The sequence below is a fragment of the Anser brachyrhynchus genome (genome assembly GCF_964034855.1).
Source record: "Anser brachyrhynchus genome assembly, chromosome: 2".
Taxonomy (NCBI): Eukaryota; Metazoa; Chordata; class Aves; order Anseriformes; family Anatidae; genus Anser; species Anser brachyrhynchus.
Genome location: NC_137695.1, coordinates 90,951,203 through 90,967,623, shown reverse-complemented (window position 1 = coordinate 90,967,623; position 16,421 = coordinate 90,951,203). Strand labels below are relative to the sequence as shown.

The 16,421-nt window shown below is 39.3% G+C and overlaps 1 protein-coding gene across 9 annotated transcripts in view; it reads right to left on the bottom strand.

The window, feature by feature from the left end:
• The window catches only part of FHOD3 (formin homology 2 domain containing 3), a 415,825-nt gene that overhangs the window by 125,907 nt on the left and 273,497 nt on the right, over positions 1-16,421 (bottom strand). For all 9 annotated transcript variants that reach the window (XM_080583589.1, XM_080583581.1, XM_080583582.1 and 6 more), the window contains exon 7: positions 4,782-4,893. In XM_080583589.1, coding sequence (XP_080439715.1) covers positions 4,782-4,893 — 112 coding nt within the window. The remainder of the gene's footprint in view (positions 1-4,781; positions 4,894-16,421) is intronic.

Here is a 16,421-nt window from a genome sequence, read left to right as displayed (position 1 = left end):
CAAGCAAAATCAAAGGAGAGGGGATTCACTCTCATCTCTCAGAAAGTATTTATGTGCATTACTGATTAAGTACTAATTTCAGTACACTGCTGTAATGAGAACACACTAGACACCTCTTTAACAGACTCTCTATATTACCAGACATTTTGTTCAGTACATATTCAAAAGACATGTGGAACAAATTCACTCGGCTCACAAATGATATATGATCAGCAGGAATGATATCCTCACTACAAAAATGTCTTCCTGTGGTTTCTAGTGAAAAATAAAAATGGAAGAAAATAAGACAGAGAAACAAAATGGGGAAACTGTACAAGCCTGACTTTTAACAATGCCATTTGGAAAAAAAGTGAGTTGCCAACAACATGAAAAGTTAATTATTTAATCCACACCGCATTATTCAGTGACAGTCTTTCTAGAGGAATACCCCTTTGTTTTGTAGACAGGTTTTATCCATAGTGAAAAAATCCTATTCTGTTTTCTAAAGACAATATCCTGGTTTTTTATTTTATTTTATTTTATTTTTTTTGCCTGGATGTCTGTATACTTCTCCATTATCACAACAGAGTATTTTTAGGATTGCCTTGCTGTTTCCATGCATGGATGACAAAGCTTTCCTCTACTCATGCTGCTTCTCTGTGTCAGACCACAATTAAAAAAAAAAAAAAGCCAGCAAGGCAGCCCAGTAATAGCTCATTTATCCTTCGAATTCTTTAATTAGGACACTGTTACTAACCTTAGACAACTTCTAAAATCTAGGCTTACATCTGTAATTCTTTTCAACTGAAATTCAATCTGTTCCCCAATTGGTATCACCAGGAGGCTGTACAACGACTTTGACAGAGCTACTCCAATTTGTACCAGATTAAACCCTTCTTTTCAAATGCTGTTTTCCTCATTATCATCTCAAGCTGAACAGCCAAGGAGTAAATAAACACAAAATAAGACATAATGCTGTCTACAAGTTTGGGGACAAGGCAGTTCTGGTCTGAAAGCTGCACCATTTCCTTCCTTCTCACACTAATGAGAGTCTCTAGTTTCTAACCTATGATCCCAGCAGCATGAGGCATGGGTGGATCTACAGCAGGTTTCTCCTCTCATCCACACACAGGCCCTGAAGGTTGGATTTCCAAATATGTTGTTCCTGGAGAGTCATCACTTAAAGATGCGTCCATAAGCTGGAGTCTACATGAAAAAAAACAACTTCCAAGCCACATTTTTTTTGTGTGGTAATGTGGCTAAATGAAAAAAAAACAATAAAACTCCTTCACCTTCCAGTACGAACTGCCTAGAAAGATTTTGTGAAAGATACTTTGGAAAATCATGCATTACAAAAACTGGTGACTTTAGAAAAGTCATGGGCTGCTGTAGTAAAACAATGAGGCTCATACAAAAGATATAAAAAACACGATGTGTATTTTCTCTTTTGCTTTAGAAAGGTACTTGCAATATATTAAAAGCTCTCTGATTATAGACAGAGAGGAACCTTTGAGGAAGCTAGTGTGCAGAGCTAAAAGCTACTACTTGCTCCTATCTGTGCGACGGTCTGAATATAACAAATTATGGAAAACCTAAACTCATGTATTTCTAGTAAAAAAAAAAAAAGTAAATTCATTTAATATTTATGTTATGAAGTTTATTTTTAAAAATAGAGCAATAATTTCTGTGTGCCAACTGTCAAAAAGGTTTACTTTCCAGCCTGTCTCCTCCACCTGATCATGATGTAAAAGGATGACGATGTAGCATCCTATGTCTTTTTGTGAGAGCAGACTGTGATGTTCACGTAAAGTTACAACTTCCAGGTAGGACTCGTGGTAAAATTGCTGGGAGCGATGAAACAGGCTCACTAAAGTAAAACAGTAAAGGTCGAGTTTTGTGTGTGTTCTCCTGCCTTCTACTGGGTAAAATGGGAATTGCTCAACTGTTTTTTGCAGATTTCTCATTGGTACCAGCTATTATTGTGGCAACTCTGTCAGGAAGGCTGGGGCCTCAACCATGATGCTACCACAGCATTCTGAGTAGTCACGGATGGTCCATCAACACATGGAGAAACGAGGGGTTTTAACAGTTAAGCATATATTAAATGAATACAGTCTACTGAATAATGTCACCCATTGTTTTAAGTCTTGATCTTTTCTCAGTTTCCCCTTTAAAAGTTTTTGCAAATGAATCACAAAAAAAAAAAAAAAAAGGAAAAAAGGAGAGAGAGAGATTAGTTTCATCCTGTCATTCATGCCTTACACATTTTTTTACATCACAACTACACAGGATGCACACATAACATACAAAGCATGAAAAACTTTGCATCAGGCAGGAACCATACATGAGGACTGTCACCAACACACAGACAGTTTCTAGGTGCCACAGGACAGAAAGACTTTTGGAAAGACCTCAATATCTTTTATTCATGGCTCTTTAAATATGTGTGAACGTATAGCTTTCCATCACAGCTACAGGATGGGCGTTAGTTTACTGGTTATCTTACAGTGTGCAAAATGGGAGGAAAAGGGGAGAACTAATAACGTCAGACACTTAAATAATTCAGCAATAAGTCAGGTAGCAGAAACATAATTCACAAACAGAATGCTTCAGTGTCCAGTTCAGCCACTGGGCTTTAATCTCTGTACTAAAAAATGCTTGTGATAAAACAGCCCCAGACAGCACAGTGCAACGCCAGCTGTGCTCTCCAGAGCCCATACAGTCCTGGTATGCTTAACCTTAAAAGAGATCAAATTCCACTGGGGCTACGAAACAAGAAGAAGCTGGGGGGAGGAATCTATATGGAAATATAACTAGAACCTACATTGTACATGATGAGGACCATCCAGTTATTCACTTATAATCTGCTTGTATCTGAGAGTAAAGCAGACAATTCCATAGATCTTTGTACTTCAGCTTGCATATGGATGTATTCTTGCGTAGAAACCACAGATGGGATCACTTTGAAACAAGGCTGAGTTATTATGGGGTTCTTTATGTTAATCATGTGTGGTACACATGTTGAGGAATTATGTCATATCTCATCACCTTGTATGTACATGAAACATTGGACTTTTTTCAAAGCAGTGCTAAACTTAATTATATAACTGCAAGATTTATGACAATGTTTCAAGAAAAGGCACATCACTATTCTTCCACTTTATTTCTATTCCATTAAATCAGTCATTAAAGGCAGGTACCCTTCAGTTATAAGGCACCATTTCTAAATGTTATACAAAACATAGACCTCTCATTGCTAAAAACAAAGGGCTATTCCACTGATGACATAAAAATGGAAATAAAAATAAGAAAAAAAATCTCTTTCGTAGCTAAGCGTAACTGCTTATTAAAAAAAAAAAAAAAGGATAAACTGGATATTTTCGGCTAGTATGGACAAGAGTTCCGCTAACCCACAGGTATGAGAATTCCCCCCAAACCCTCTTCTTGTACTCCTAAAAATAACCCATTGAACTAATGCATGACTTTTTTCATGTCTTAGCTTGATACTGAAGTTTTACTGCTTTGGGGCATGGAAATATTTGCCTGCAGCACTTTTACAGATACAGAAGGGAGTACACAGCACACGGTATGTTCAGGGTCCTACTTACTCTCTTTTTTCTTTAATGAGATTTACTTGCATGTAAGCAGATGGCAATTTGAACATGTTGAGTATACTAGGGAGTTCAGAGAGCTGAGGAAATGCTATGAATGGCTGTAAAAATAAATCATACAACTCACAATTACATGAATATTGTGATTACGTTTCTGCTTATGACATTGTAAGGCTTATTGGTTTTATTTCAAAACAGAAAGCCAACCTGAAGAGTATACCATTTAGAAGCGTTACATTGATTTTGAATTATCTCTGCCTGCTCCCCTACCATGAGAAACAATTTGGGGGTTGTTTTTTATGGTCTTTTCAACACACTAGATAGTTGAAAGCAAAATCTTGCTACCTTCTCCTATTTCTGGCACCCCCTTTCTCCCCATCCCCCAACTTTTTTGTTTCACTTTTACCATATCAAGTTGCTCAAACAAGTTCAGCATGGAGGCAGTTGCTCCACCGAGGGGATCTTGCTTTAAACCTCCATGTGTTTGAGACCACAACAATGGTTCTCTCAACCTCAAAAACTCTCCTTGAGGCAAAGGAATGTTTTGCATCAAGAGAGACTGCCCTGGGAGCTTAGCATTAGCTTTGTGGGAAGGATAAGAAAGAACCATTTTTGTTCTATTTATTTGTAAAAAATACGGTATGCATATTCAAGTATTTTTCATGAGCCTGAAGGGTAACAGATTTCATAGTATAATATCTGCTCAAGGGCTTTATTTTAATGTAACTACAGATGGTTTTGCTTTTACTATAAAGCCTGTACTATTACTGACCTCGTCTTTCTCTTCAAAGGGATTACGCTGATTAGATATCATTTTCTCTTGTAAATCAGACTGCTTCTTTTCAGAAGGAAGTGGAAAGATGGCCTGGCCCAGAGGAGCCTCCAAGGTCAGGATATGCAATGGGGCTTACATTGCCTGAGGGTGCAGGGAAGGGGAAGCAATGACTACGGTATATCAGAAGCAGCATGGTTTTTCAGCTTTTCACTCCTTACTTTTCCAGTATAATTCATTGCTCAAAACAATCTTAAATTGTATGAATACTTAAAATGTGATTTTGATACAGAAATCAAGGGAATTGCACATAAAGCAGAAAACACAACAGAAACCCTAAAATCACTGACATCAATGACAAAATGCCACCTTGGTCTCAGTGGTGCTGGGATTTTGCAGCCCTGAGTAAGGGTACTCACCTCTCTTTTCATCAACTGTTGACACTGCCTGGATTAAAAGCGGTGCGTTAGATTCGGTATACTCCACAAACACCAGCAGCAGCTTCAGTGCTGTCTTTACCACCAGGCGGAACTGGAAGAAAAGAGCGCGAGACTTGTCATTCGGCAAACCACAGCACTGCCAGATGTGCTACATGAGACTGAGCAAGATGCAAGCAGAACAATCCAGATCCAGTAGTAACACATGGGCAGAAGAGATTAAGCTGTGCCAAGACCAAAAAAATGGCAGGTAGCTATTTGGATGAAAATGTCATTCACTGGACAGTAGTCTCCCAGGGAAGTCTCAGAAGTCAATGAATCCCAGCAAAAGCTTAACGCTGCCACATATAATAAAAGACTGAATGTCCCACCTATACATACACTTATGCTTATCCACAATATCTTTGTTCAAAGCTTACTGTATGCATAACCTAATGAAATAAGAATAAATATATTGCTCTGTTTTCAACACAACTTTTACTTTCCACTTTCTCTGTGAGATTTTAATGTTGTCAAACTCCTGTATGACAGGATGATTTTCTCCTCATGGTTTCTTCTTTTCTTGTAGTGCTATTATTTAACAGGTAAATGATTAAATAAATAAATATTCACTATTTATACAACTTGGGAGAAAGTGTGTTTAATCTCTGACTATCCCACCCCGTCACAAAATGTGTGATTTGCTGGAAGTGAGCACTCCGCCTGTACGTTTTCTAATTTATGTTTTGTACATTTCCAAGACTGTGAGTTCAGCAAAGACTCATCATCATTCAAACCAACCAACTGGAAAACAACAGCCAAACTCTACCACTTTTATTGCAGATCTCCCATTTCCAGAGAGGACATTTGACTATTAGGGGACTTTCTAAGTGCTGAGTTAGAATTTTCAGGTGTGTACTTGGCGTGATCAGAAATGTTTTCACACTCTTCACTTAAGGGAATTTTGAATAATATATGAAACATGAAAAAGGAGGACTTCTTAATAGACAGGGCTCTGCATGTCCAGCCGAGAGGAATATTACCAGGAGAATTGATTCTAGGTCAAATATGCTATATCCTCAATCTAAACCATGGATTTAAAGCCAAATAGAAGGGGATACACTGTTGGTCCCAGAAACACAATTTTCAGTCCACTGAGATTGAATAAGGCTGCATAAAAATAGGTATTTGTAAGCTTATTGCATTGTTGTGCTATATCATATTGCAGTAAATCTATCAGTTTGTGAGATTTTTAATAAGATAGCTATAATAATGTGGTCATTAATCTCTTTCACCATTAATAGATTTTAAGTGATCTCTCAGATGCGTTCATGTAGAGATAAGCCACCCTCCTGAAAATCCCTTTGTCTCATTATATTAAGTTGGTAGGCAGCCTGAAACAAAACCACCTGGTCACTGCAATGTCTCACCGGGGGTGGGAGACAAAACCATCATTACCCTGCATTTCCTAATTGTTTCAGGGATGTATACATCTAAGTCTCTGCCAGTATCCCTAAGTCTCTCCCAGTCCCCTATTTTTTCAGTTCCTCACAACCTAACTCTCCTAAGAGGCAAGGAATCACCATTAATCATTTATAGATACATGCAAAGACTGCAAGTGTATCTATATCCTAAAAAAGGCTGCAAGTGCAATACGCATAGGGTCATGCTACTGTGTTCACATTGCCACTCACAGAGATGTACTAGAGCACAATTTATGGCAATGACCTAAAATGCAGCTTGCTGCTTACAGCTATAAACACAGAGTTTACTGTGAACAAACAACCCAGGTATTTCCCTGGTTTCTCACATTGTACCAACTTAGTGGAATCGAGCTTAATGCACTGCAATAACACTGCTAGGGATACAAAATCTTCTGTTGTTGAATCTAGATTGTTTCAGTCTCGACGTATCATTGCATCAGATACTTTCAGGGCTCCCAGCCAGCTGACAAACCTGACCAGGTCCCTTAAGACACTTGATTAGTCTAATTAGCAGTTGTGCTGCCACAGTGATACCCCTATGATACATGAGCTAGCCAAATTTAAGGAAATTGAAATCCCATGACACACAGCATAACTATACCATGGAAACACACCAGTGAGGGAGCAACAAATCAGTTCCCCACGGTTGTACAGGACACCCATGCATTTGCCTGGCATATGAATACCACACTCTTTCTACTCTACCACGATGTTTCCCCTAATAGTCAAGTTCAAGTGCTTAACAGGCATATTCGGAGAACTTCCAGCAAGTCTCCACTAGTTTTACAAAGGTTCTTTGTAAAACAGGAGTTACCAGATTACTGTAAACAAGACTTGGAAGAGCATACTTCCCGGATAAGCAGTTGTGTGCTAACTGCAAATCTGATCAGGACCCTTTCCCTAGAAAGGAAATCTCACTCCTGGATATTACTCACAATGGCTCTCAAAACCTCAAGACTTGGCCAGATGGTGACAACTGGATGTGTTTACTCGTCAGTACTCAACAGCAGGGTTCCATATGTTTCCATGTGACAGCAATCAGTGGCACATAGCAGGCTTATGTCAAATTTTTGCAACTCTCTTTTTCTTCCAGAAAGTATGAAGGACCTTCTGTAACGCCTTTGCTCTAACTGCTTCCTGCTGGCCACTGCAGCTGCTGTAAGGAGCAGCTAGCCCCTTGCAGCTTGTGGCTGCCAAGCTGCCAACCTCGCATGGCCTCAGGGCAGCCCATGGCTTGGGCTGGCCGACTGCCGGAGCGTGGCCTGCAGGTGCCAACCTCCTGCATTCACCATGCTTGCAGACGACAGCACAAGTAATAAATACCATCCAGAAGCAGCTCTGGAGAAAAGGAGTGATTAGAAAAGCTTCATTTCGCTTGTTGTTTTGCTAGTAGAAGGACATTGTAAGTTCAGTTTCTCACAAAACAGTCAGCCAGCTCTGGGAAGAAGAGGCGGATGCAGGTGAAGGCACATAGTGACAGCTTTCTGCTGGTAGTCAGCATGGCCACTAGCTTTGAGAAAAACTGCACTTAAAACATGCTGTTCCTGCTCGGTAGACAATGGCAACTGAGACACGTGTGGGCACTTTAAGCCTCCATACTGCTTTGGATGCTTTGGACAAGAACAAAAATGAACTACTGCAGTCCGAGGACTAAAGCCGCACAATGTGCACATGAGGGGCTCCAGCGCTGAGACTTATTAGCCCCATGTGGCCCTCACTGCCTTTGCACACATCCTGCAATGGGGCTTTTTAATACTGGTTTAATAGTGCTTCTTAACAACAGCAGGCTATCATTGGGCAGCTGCACTGCCCCTTGGAAAGTGAAGTCCTCAGCCAACCAAAGCCTCTCCAGATCTGGCAGTCTGTCACCCCCATACACAAGGACATACCAGAGCCTGATGTGCTCACACTAAAATTAATTCTTACCCAGCATGGCACCAAGTCTCTGAAAGAAAGGCCTGTAGCAGGGACACTTGTTGCCAAGACCTGTATGAAACTGTGAATTTTGTTACATGGCCTCCAAAGTGACGTCCTACCTATTAAATGACCCCCTCGTGACGAGCCCCCTATGGGCTTGACGTGCCTGTAGCAGCTCATGCTTGATACTGATGACACCTGAAGTGTTGGTTATTGCAATGGGAAGGGTTTCAACCAAGAATGAGAATGATTGTTTCACAACTTTAAAAAATACCAGAGCTATATAGAGAGTTTCCATTTGTGATTAATTATTGTGACTTTCAAAGTGGGAGATCCTCATATCTTCATGAGTGAATTACGAAATGTGTTTGCAGGGCATGCCTTTTCAATTATTTCAACAGTTGACAGCTACATTGTAAGTAAAAGGACCGCAAATCTCAAAAACAGGGAGATCATTTAACAGGAAAAAAAAAAAGAAGCAGCAAATCATTGACTTTTGTACTTCCATTTCTGAAGCCATGGGAGTTTTTGCCAGTCACTGGTATGATTTTATTTCACATAATGCACCCAGATGGCACAGTAATGGGAGCAATAGAAACAAGTTACATATTTCATTCCTGAATACGTGAATCACTAATTATTTGAATCAGCGTTAAAAACTTCTTGAAGGCCTTAAGGCTGTTTCTGGGATCTGCTGGACTCTGGTTTAGTAGCAGACAGCTTTCTGAATCACTTTCAGCAGAGTCCCAGTTCTATTAAAATCCACAGGGCAATCACACTATTAGTTCAGACAGGACTGGATGTCATAAGAGCAATAGAAGAGGCAGAAATATGTTGTTCTAGCTCAAAAAAAAATAAATCCCTGGTATCATTGCTTTGTGAACACTGGTTGTTGTGATTAATTCCAAATTTCCACCATAAACATCACTGTTCAGTTAAAAAAGAAGGCTCACTGAAGCAATATACATACCCCCATAAAGTGATGTTTTAACAGCTCTGGGATTAAATCAGGATTCTTGAATTTCATAACACTGAAGTATCAAAACTTTTTATTAAAAAATTTAGAAAAGAAGAGAAAGTTAGAAAAGAAAGTTATATTTTTGTATCACTTGCAAGCCAATTTAGAGAGAGGAAATGACGTTAGCATCTTCTGGCTAAAGATAAAATGTAGCCAGCAATGTAAAAGGAAGGAGAAAAATTATAAACATTCCTTTACATTATGCAGTAGAGTTTGGCAGTCCCTTTCCTTTTTATCTCTTTACGTTTAGACAATCGGAAGTATGTTACAGACCCAGCCAAACAGACTACGCAACAGACTGCAAAATTAATGTCCCATGGATGGGTTTGTCCCACCCATTAATCACTGGCTGAGAAAAACTTAGATGTCTACGAGGAATGTTGTTAAAAATGTCATTAGCTTGGAGCCCGAAGCAACATTTGTTAAGTTCAGATTTAAAAAATTGGGAATATTTTTTTAAAAAGAAAGAAAGCTGAAGCAAAATTGAGTAAAACAGTATTTCACTTAGGGTGATGCTTAGCATTTACATTATTCAAATTTGAAGAGAAATGTGCACCCAATGTCTCACTAGCAATTTACTAGACCCAAACCATCTGAGGCCTAATCCCTGCGTGGACTCTGCCTAGTAGGCCACGCACTCATCACGTCAGTATGAGACACGCAGGCAGAACGGACGGTGAACTAACGTGGCAGTACAACACGCACCACACCAGCTGGTGAGAGGTGCACAGAAAAGCTAAAAATCTTTCTTCCTCGTGGCACGTCAGGTTTCACACGACTTCAGATCTAGCGCTGTGTAAATAGCTCGCGAGTTTCCCAATCGCATCTGCGGTTCTGCTCCATTTCATGTTGCACAGCGGGACAAAACCACAATCTATTCAGAAGAGGAGAAAAGGCCTTTCTGGAAGGAAAACAAATTGCTGGTCCTAGAGTCAAACGATACAGGACCTCATCCTTACTTGGATGGCCTAAAACTTGCACCCCCCATTCTGAAATCAGCCAAAAGCTTGAGTCTGGAACAGGTTATTTATTGAAATGGAAGTATAGAAGAATTCTGTATTAAGCTGCACTCAGAGAAGAAATTGTTCAAGACATTTTCTTTCAGTTTCAATGTATACACAAGTCTAATAATAACATGACATTAAAGCTTTTTATTTATTTTAAAATTTGCTGTAGTTTCTCCCTTGCACTGTGCATACATGGCACAGAGGTGGCTCCTACCTCTTAAATGTTTGAGGTTTAAATAGAAACCAAAAGATAACCGGTACCTATAACATAGGGAATATCAACAATGTATCAAAGAAATCATATTGATCATCCTAAACTCTTGTCATTACCACCTAAATGTCTGTAACGTTACCCAGAGTACAAGCCTATTTTGCCCAGGCTCTGAGACCCAAACTTTTTGTGGCTACATGTCTCTTCCGTGGGAAGTTACTACTAATTGTTGCTGCTAAAGAGTGCAGAAAGCATCAGAGCTATACTTGCCCTAAGCTCAAAGTATAAACTCCTTGCCTTGAAGGGAGATCTTCCTATTAACAACTATACAAGGGAGAAAATCATCCCCTCGTTCTTGATTTTTTTCTATCAGGTGAGGAGCTGTACTACAGTATTCTCCTTTGTAATAAGCAAGGAAGAAGAAAACAAATACTGAGATTGATGGCATCTCAGGATAATTTAATTTGGAAGGGCAACCCTGCTTGCCTTCTCATCTGAGGTGAACAAACCCAGCTCCCTTTCCTCATATATCATGAGCTCACAGTGAACCCCCGCCAGACTTGCTTCAGTAGGTGAATATCATTCTTGTACAGAGCATCTCAAAACAAGACCCCTGAACTTTGCTCTAGTCTGACCAGAACCAAAAGGGAAGAACCACTTCCTTCAATGTGGTGGCTACACTCCCACTAATTCTGGATGTGGTTGGCTGTCTTTAACGTAAGGGCACACTACTAATTCTGTTCAAATTAATATTCTCTTATTCATAATGAGTAGACAGAATTAAATGATGTGACCCTAAAAGGAACATCTATAATTTCCCGTGTTTTTTAAGAAGAGTTACTGGGACTTGATGCCAATAAAGTGTTTTGTTGTTGTTGTTTTTTTCAAGGAAGAATCACAAGGCAAATGAGTACAGGGCATGTTACTTTATCTACCGAAAAGTTAGATATATAAAACCAAACCAACCAAACAAACAAAACATTGAGATTCTCCCATTACATGTTCCATTTATTTTTGTCTCTTGTTCTCAGTCTCTGTCTCCTGTTCAGACAGAAGAGTCAGACCAAAGCATAGCTTTGGCTTGCATATCTCCGGATGAACCTCATGAGATCAGCAAGGATAAAATTGACTTGTGACTTGTTTGAAAGCATGACAAGATGTTTTGCAGGCGGTAACGTCTTTTAACATACATACTTTGAACCAGATGGACACATCAGAACAGAAATCTATCCCTGAAGAACAAAGATGCTCTACAAATCAGCAACATACTACATACACCCTGAAGTCAAAGCTTTGCTACTCATTCATAGCACTTCTAGCCTACTTGGAATGAAGGTAGAGTAAGCTTGCAATCTACCTGCAAAATATCAGGCAGATATACCCTTAATCTCTCACTAGCTCTGCTGTTTCTCAAGATGTACCATTAACAGCGGATTTCTGTTTACCTGCTGGGAGATTTTTCCATTCTCTGAGCTTTGGCAGAAAGATTGATAAACTTCATTTAGCCCAAGATATGAGCCTTTTCTGTAGATGAAAGTGTGCCATGAAAGTGCAAGAGGGAGTTCTCAAAGAGGTCTTGTAAGAGGAGATCACATTGCAACAAAGATTACCCTAGTAAATGCGGATCCCTTCAGCTTTATAAAAGAACAAAAGAAACAGAGAATGTTGTTTCTTTTGGCACGATGCACCTTAAGCTTTTGCAGGTAAGTGTATCAATCAAGAAGTTCTACCAAATGTGCAATTAACTGGCCAACAGTAGCATTTGCAATACTACAGTTTGAACTGGATATTTTCCAGTATAAAAACTTATTTTGTGTAAGCTACAATAACTCTTACTACTGCTAGAGGCAAGGTTGCAGTTCCTGAGGGTCACACAGTGGCGTGGCTGCCTTGCAGTAGTCTTTTAGGGTCTTCAGTAATTTTAAAATTGAAATAACTTTCTAAGTACATTTCAACTTTGATGTTGTAACATGAACAGCCTTACAAACTAATTTTAACATAGATTCTGATATTTATCAAGCATTCCTCTAGCACACTGCCATTCCCCATTCCTGCTGTTACAAGAGAAGATCTGAGGAAGCAGTGTTTAAACATTGTTTTCACTATCTACCTGTTTGCTCTCAGCTCACTATTTTATTATTGGTTTACATAATACTAGAGGTCTCAGAGTTGTGCTTCAATTTCAGCATTACTGGATATCAGCAATAAGAGCTATCTGTTCAATATGAAAGAATGCTTGCCTCTAATGACCTACAAGGCACCCTAATCTTACTGAGGTTCTGGCATCAGCTGTGTAGTTTGTAGTGGTTCCCTGAACTCTTACCGGTTTGTTTGGTTGCTTTCTTTCCCTGGGAGATAAAAATGCACTTGGAATACTTTTGCCTTTGTCTCAGACAAACATCAATTCCTGAAATCCTCTGTACCGATGAGGAAGAAGAAAGGCAACTGGATAACATTATGTTGACATCGGCTTGCACAGCACAGCATTGCTAGAAATTATGCTATTAACAGCCCATGAAACAAGATTTGTACAAAGCTGGAGGAGGCTGCTCTCACTTCTCCATCAGACAGTCACAGACCCAGGTATGTGGATGCATAACACATAAACGCTTTTGGCCAAGGATGCATATCCACGGCCAGTCGTTTAAAAACACTGTTTAACTGGCAAGCACATCATCCTGGCATTTTCAGACAAACACTAATTTTCTTCAACCTCTGGAACAATACCGTTTAAGTATTTTACAAGTTGTTCACCCATATTTATGTAGCAAGCACACATCCAGGGTGGCCAGCACCTTACTGGACCTTTTTCACATCTGTATGGATGAAAGCCAATGTGTACTGCTTCCAGCTAGGCAGGAACTCTGAAACTGGCTGCACAGGCAAGGAGTGCCATCTCTGGCATGATGATTGGAGATCATTTATCTCAAAAGCGTGTAGGGGTGCCTATATGTGGTAAAGGATCATAACTTTTTCAGAAAGAGCAGAGTTTTGTAAATGTGTCATACAGTCTTCATATAACCAGACAAAAATATACCAGATTTTCTTTTCCTTTTTTTGGCTGGGGGGGAGTGGGGGGTAGGGGGAAGGTAGGGGGACGGGGAGAAATGGGGTGTCAAAGAGAAAGACATTGGGGGGAAAACATTTGGAAGCCCTATTACTAGGATTTGTAAATGGCTTACAAAACAAAGAAACAGAGTTGTTTCCATTCTCTGACTCTCTTCTCCAAAGGCATTTCAGGCTAAATTCCAAATGGCCTTTATTCCAAAAGGGAATTACTTTATTTAGTAATCCAATTCCCTTTCTACTCACAGCATGTGAACGTAAGAATGATCAGACGAATTACAGCCTTCTGCATCACCTGAGCTGAGTGTGAGTAGAGTCAGCCTAATTCCATCTAAACTTTAAAGAAATCTAGGAAGCCTCCTTTAAGGAGAATGATAAAAAATTTAAAAGTCCAAATAAGCTACAGACCACCACAAAACTTCTCAAAGGAGTGTAATCACCCTTCTATAGAAGGGATAGAAGAGCTCTCATGTCCTGGTGCCTTAAAAGCTGCTTTCTAGGCTGCAAAGAAGACCTGCCAATCTCTCCATTTTGTTATCAGGAGGCAACAATGGCACAAGTCACGGGGTGTGGAGGGCATGTAGAAATATTATAGACAAAGCTGAGATGCATGAGAAGCAACAGGTAAAAACAGTTAGTATGCATAAAGTCTATGAATACCCCGATCGTAGATACAGAACCATTGTGTACACATAGGCATTTTATTTCACTAGGAATCTAACTGATGTGCTTATATACCAGTAACAGAAATAAGACTATGTGTGATGCCATGTTCTCTATTTTAAGCATTGGAATTTTTATAAGTTGGTGTATATTAAAATGATACTAGATGCCATTTTAATATGCAGCCGTTTTCTCTCAAATCTTCAAAGAGGGATGCTTAAGTAAGGCAAATTTACTGTTGTTAAATGCTGTGCAGGCTCAAGACTGAAGGTGCAGACATTGCAGAAATTAGATTAGATTATTAGATTAGGCTAGATTCTATGTGCTAGCAGTGATTTGATGTTTGACCAGCCCGTCAAGGCACTGTGCCTCATTTCTCCAAGCTGAGAAATGGGGTAACATTACTTCTCTTTCTGATATGCTCAGTTCCATCAAGATGAAAAACTTTGTAAGCGTAGATGAGAGATGCTCAAAAATATCAATTAAACAACCTTTAAGTTCATAATGTTGTTTTAAGCTTTTCTTTCCGTAGCCCGTGTAATGGCAGGAAGGGCAGAGAAATGCATGCATTTACTATTCTCATAATGAAATTTCTCAGAACTTTGTAACGTACCGAATAATGATTATAAGGTCTGCACACTGTTACATATGTGGTGTGTATCTGCCATTTATCTGCGGTGATATTTCTGACATGAAGAGAAAGAAGGCTATTAAAAAGAAATTTATCTGGCTTACCAACAAAACGCAGAGATGAGCAAGTAGTGATTAGTGACTGGTCAACAGAAACAAAACAAAAAAAAAGGCTCATGCCTGGAAATGATTATTTACATCATCAATCATGGTCCAGAGGCAGAAGGGGGAAAAATGAAAAAAATCTGTACACAGAAGCAGGCAATTCATGCAACAAATCAAAACATATTATAGACCAATGTGTCCCTCAGACGAATATATGCAATTCTGATGGGAGCTTTAAAAGAATATTTTTGGGGTAGAAGTTGGCCCTGTATTAAACCATTTGTATTGAACTAACGATGTAGCTGAATTTCTCATGCAGCAGTTACCATGTCATACAGACATTGATTAAAAAAGCTAAGCACTGCAGAGCCTGGAATGAGACAGGAAATGCTACTGTTTTTTGGGGTATTCCTCCCTCTCCTCTTTTGGAAAAAAACAATTATGATCTTCCAGTGAGATGGGAAAGTGATTTTCTCATCCCATTCCATTAAATAATTAGAAGTTATTTTTTTCTTTGTTCTACAAGATGCATCTAAGATCATGCACAGTTTTACACTACAAAACACAAAGTGAGAGAAGTCTCTTCTGGCTTTCTGACCCTACAATCAGAACGATCCCCTCAGTTTCTCGTGTAAGAACTGTTCATTGTGTGAAAGGTACACACAATTTTTCAGCCAGAAGGGAGGAGAGGACAGAACCTGGAGATAACAGGACACCGTTAGTGTCCTGCAGACACCACTAGGTCAAACTCTAGTATCGGGTGACTCTTGAGATGGTGTCATCACACCCTTGTGCCAAGGGCCCTAACCACAGAGCAATTAGTTATTCCCCAATTTTGAATGTCTTTCTCTTTTGACCTTTCAGAAATTCCTAAACCATAAGAGTTTGGTTTCAATTACATTTTTAGCTTTTTCCATTGCAAAACATAAAACAAAAGTATTTCATTGGAAATTTGCCATTTGTCTCCAGAACAGGAACTATGCTCCAACTGTAAAGATTTACAATAGGATTCTTCTTTTTTTTTTTTCTTTTTTTTTCTCTTCATATTGTGCAGTTTCAACCTGTTTATGCTGCTATCGATCCTTCTGAAATGCTGGTGTTTTTGACAACTCCAGGCAAATGAACACCAGCAGTAGTTCTTGACCTGCCTCCTGTAACTGGGTAAGGATTGTGATTATACTATCCTAGATAAGGTACTAAACACTTCACTTGAAAGAAACTACAGCAGCCTGAGAAGCAATTTCTGCTAAAACTCACGTTAGTATGAAATGTGTTATCAAACAGCTTTTGATAAGGACCATGCATTTTTCTTCTCTTTCTTTCTTCTACAAACACACACCTCAAATTGTTTATATATAGCAAGGGTTTTCCAGCATTTCTAGTTACAGATCATAGAGTAAGACTATCCAGTAAAGCCTGTTCCTCTCATTTGATAATGTGACCTTTGTTGGGCACATATGAAAGCAGTCCTATGGGGAAAAAAAAAACACAAACGCACAGAAAAAATCCCGAAAACACCACCAACAAAAAACTGTGAAGTAT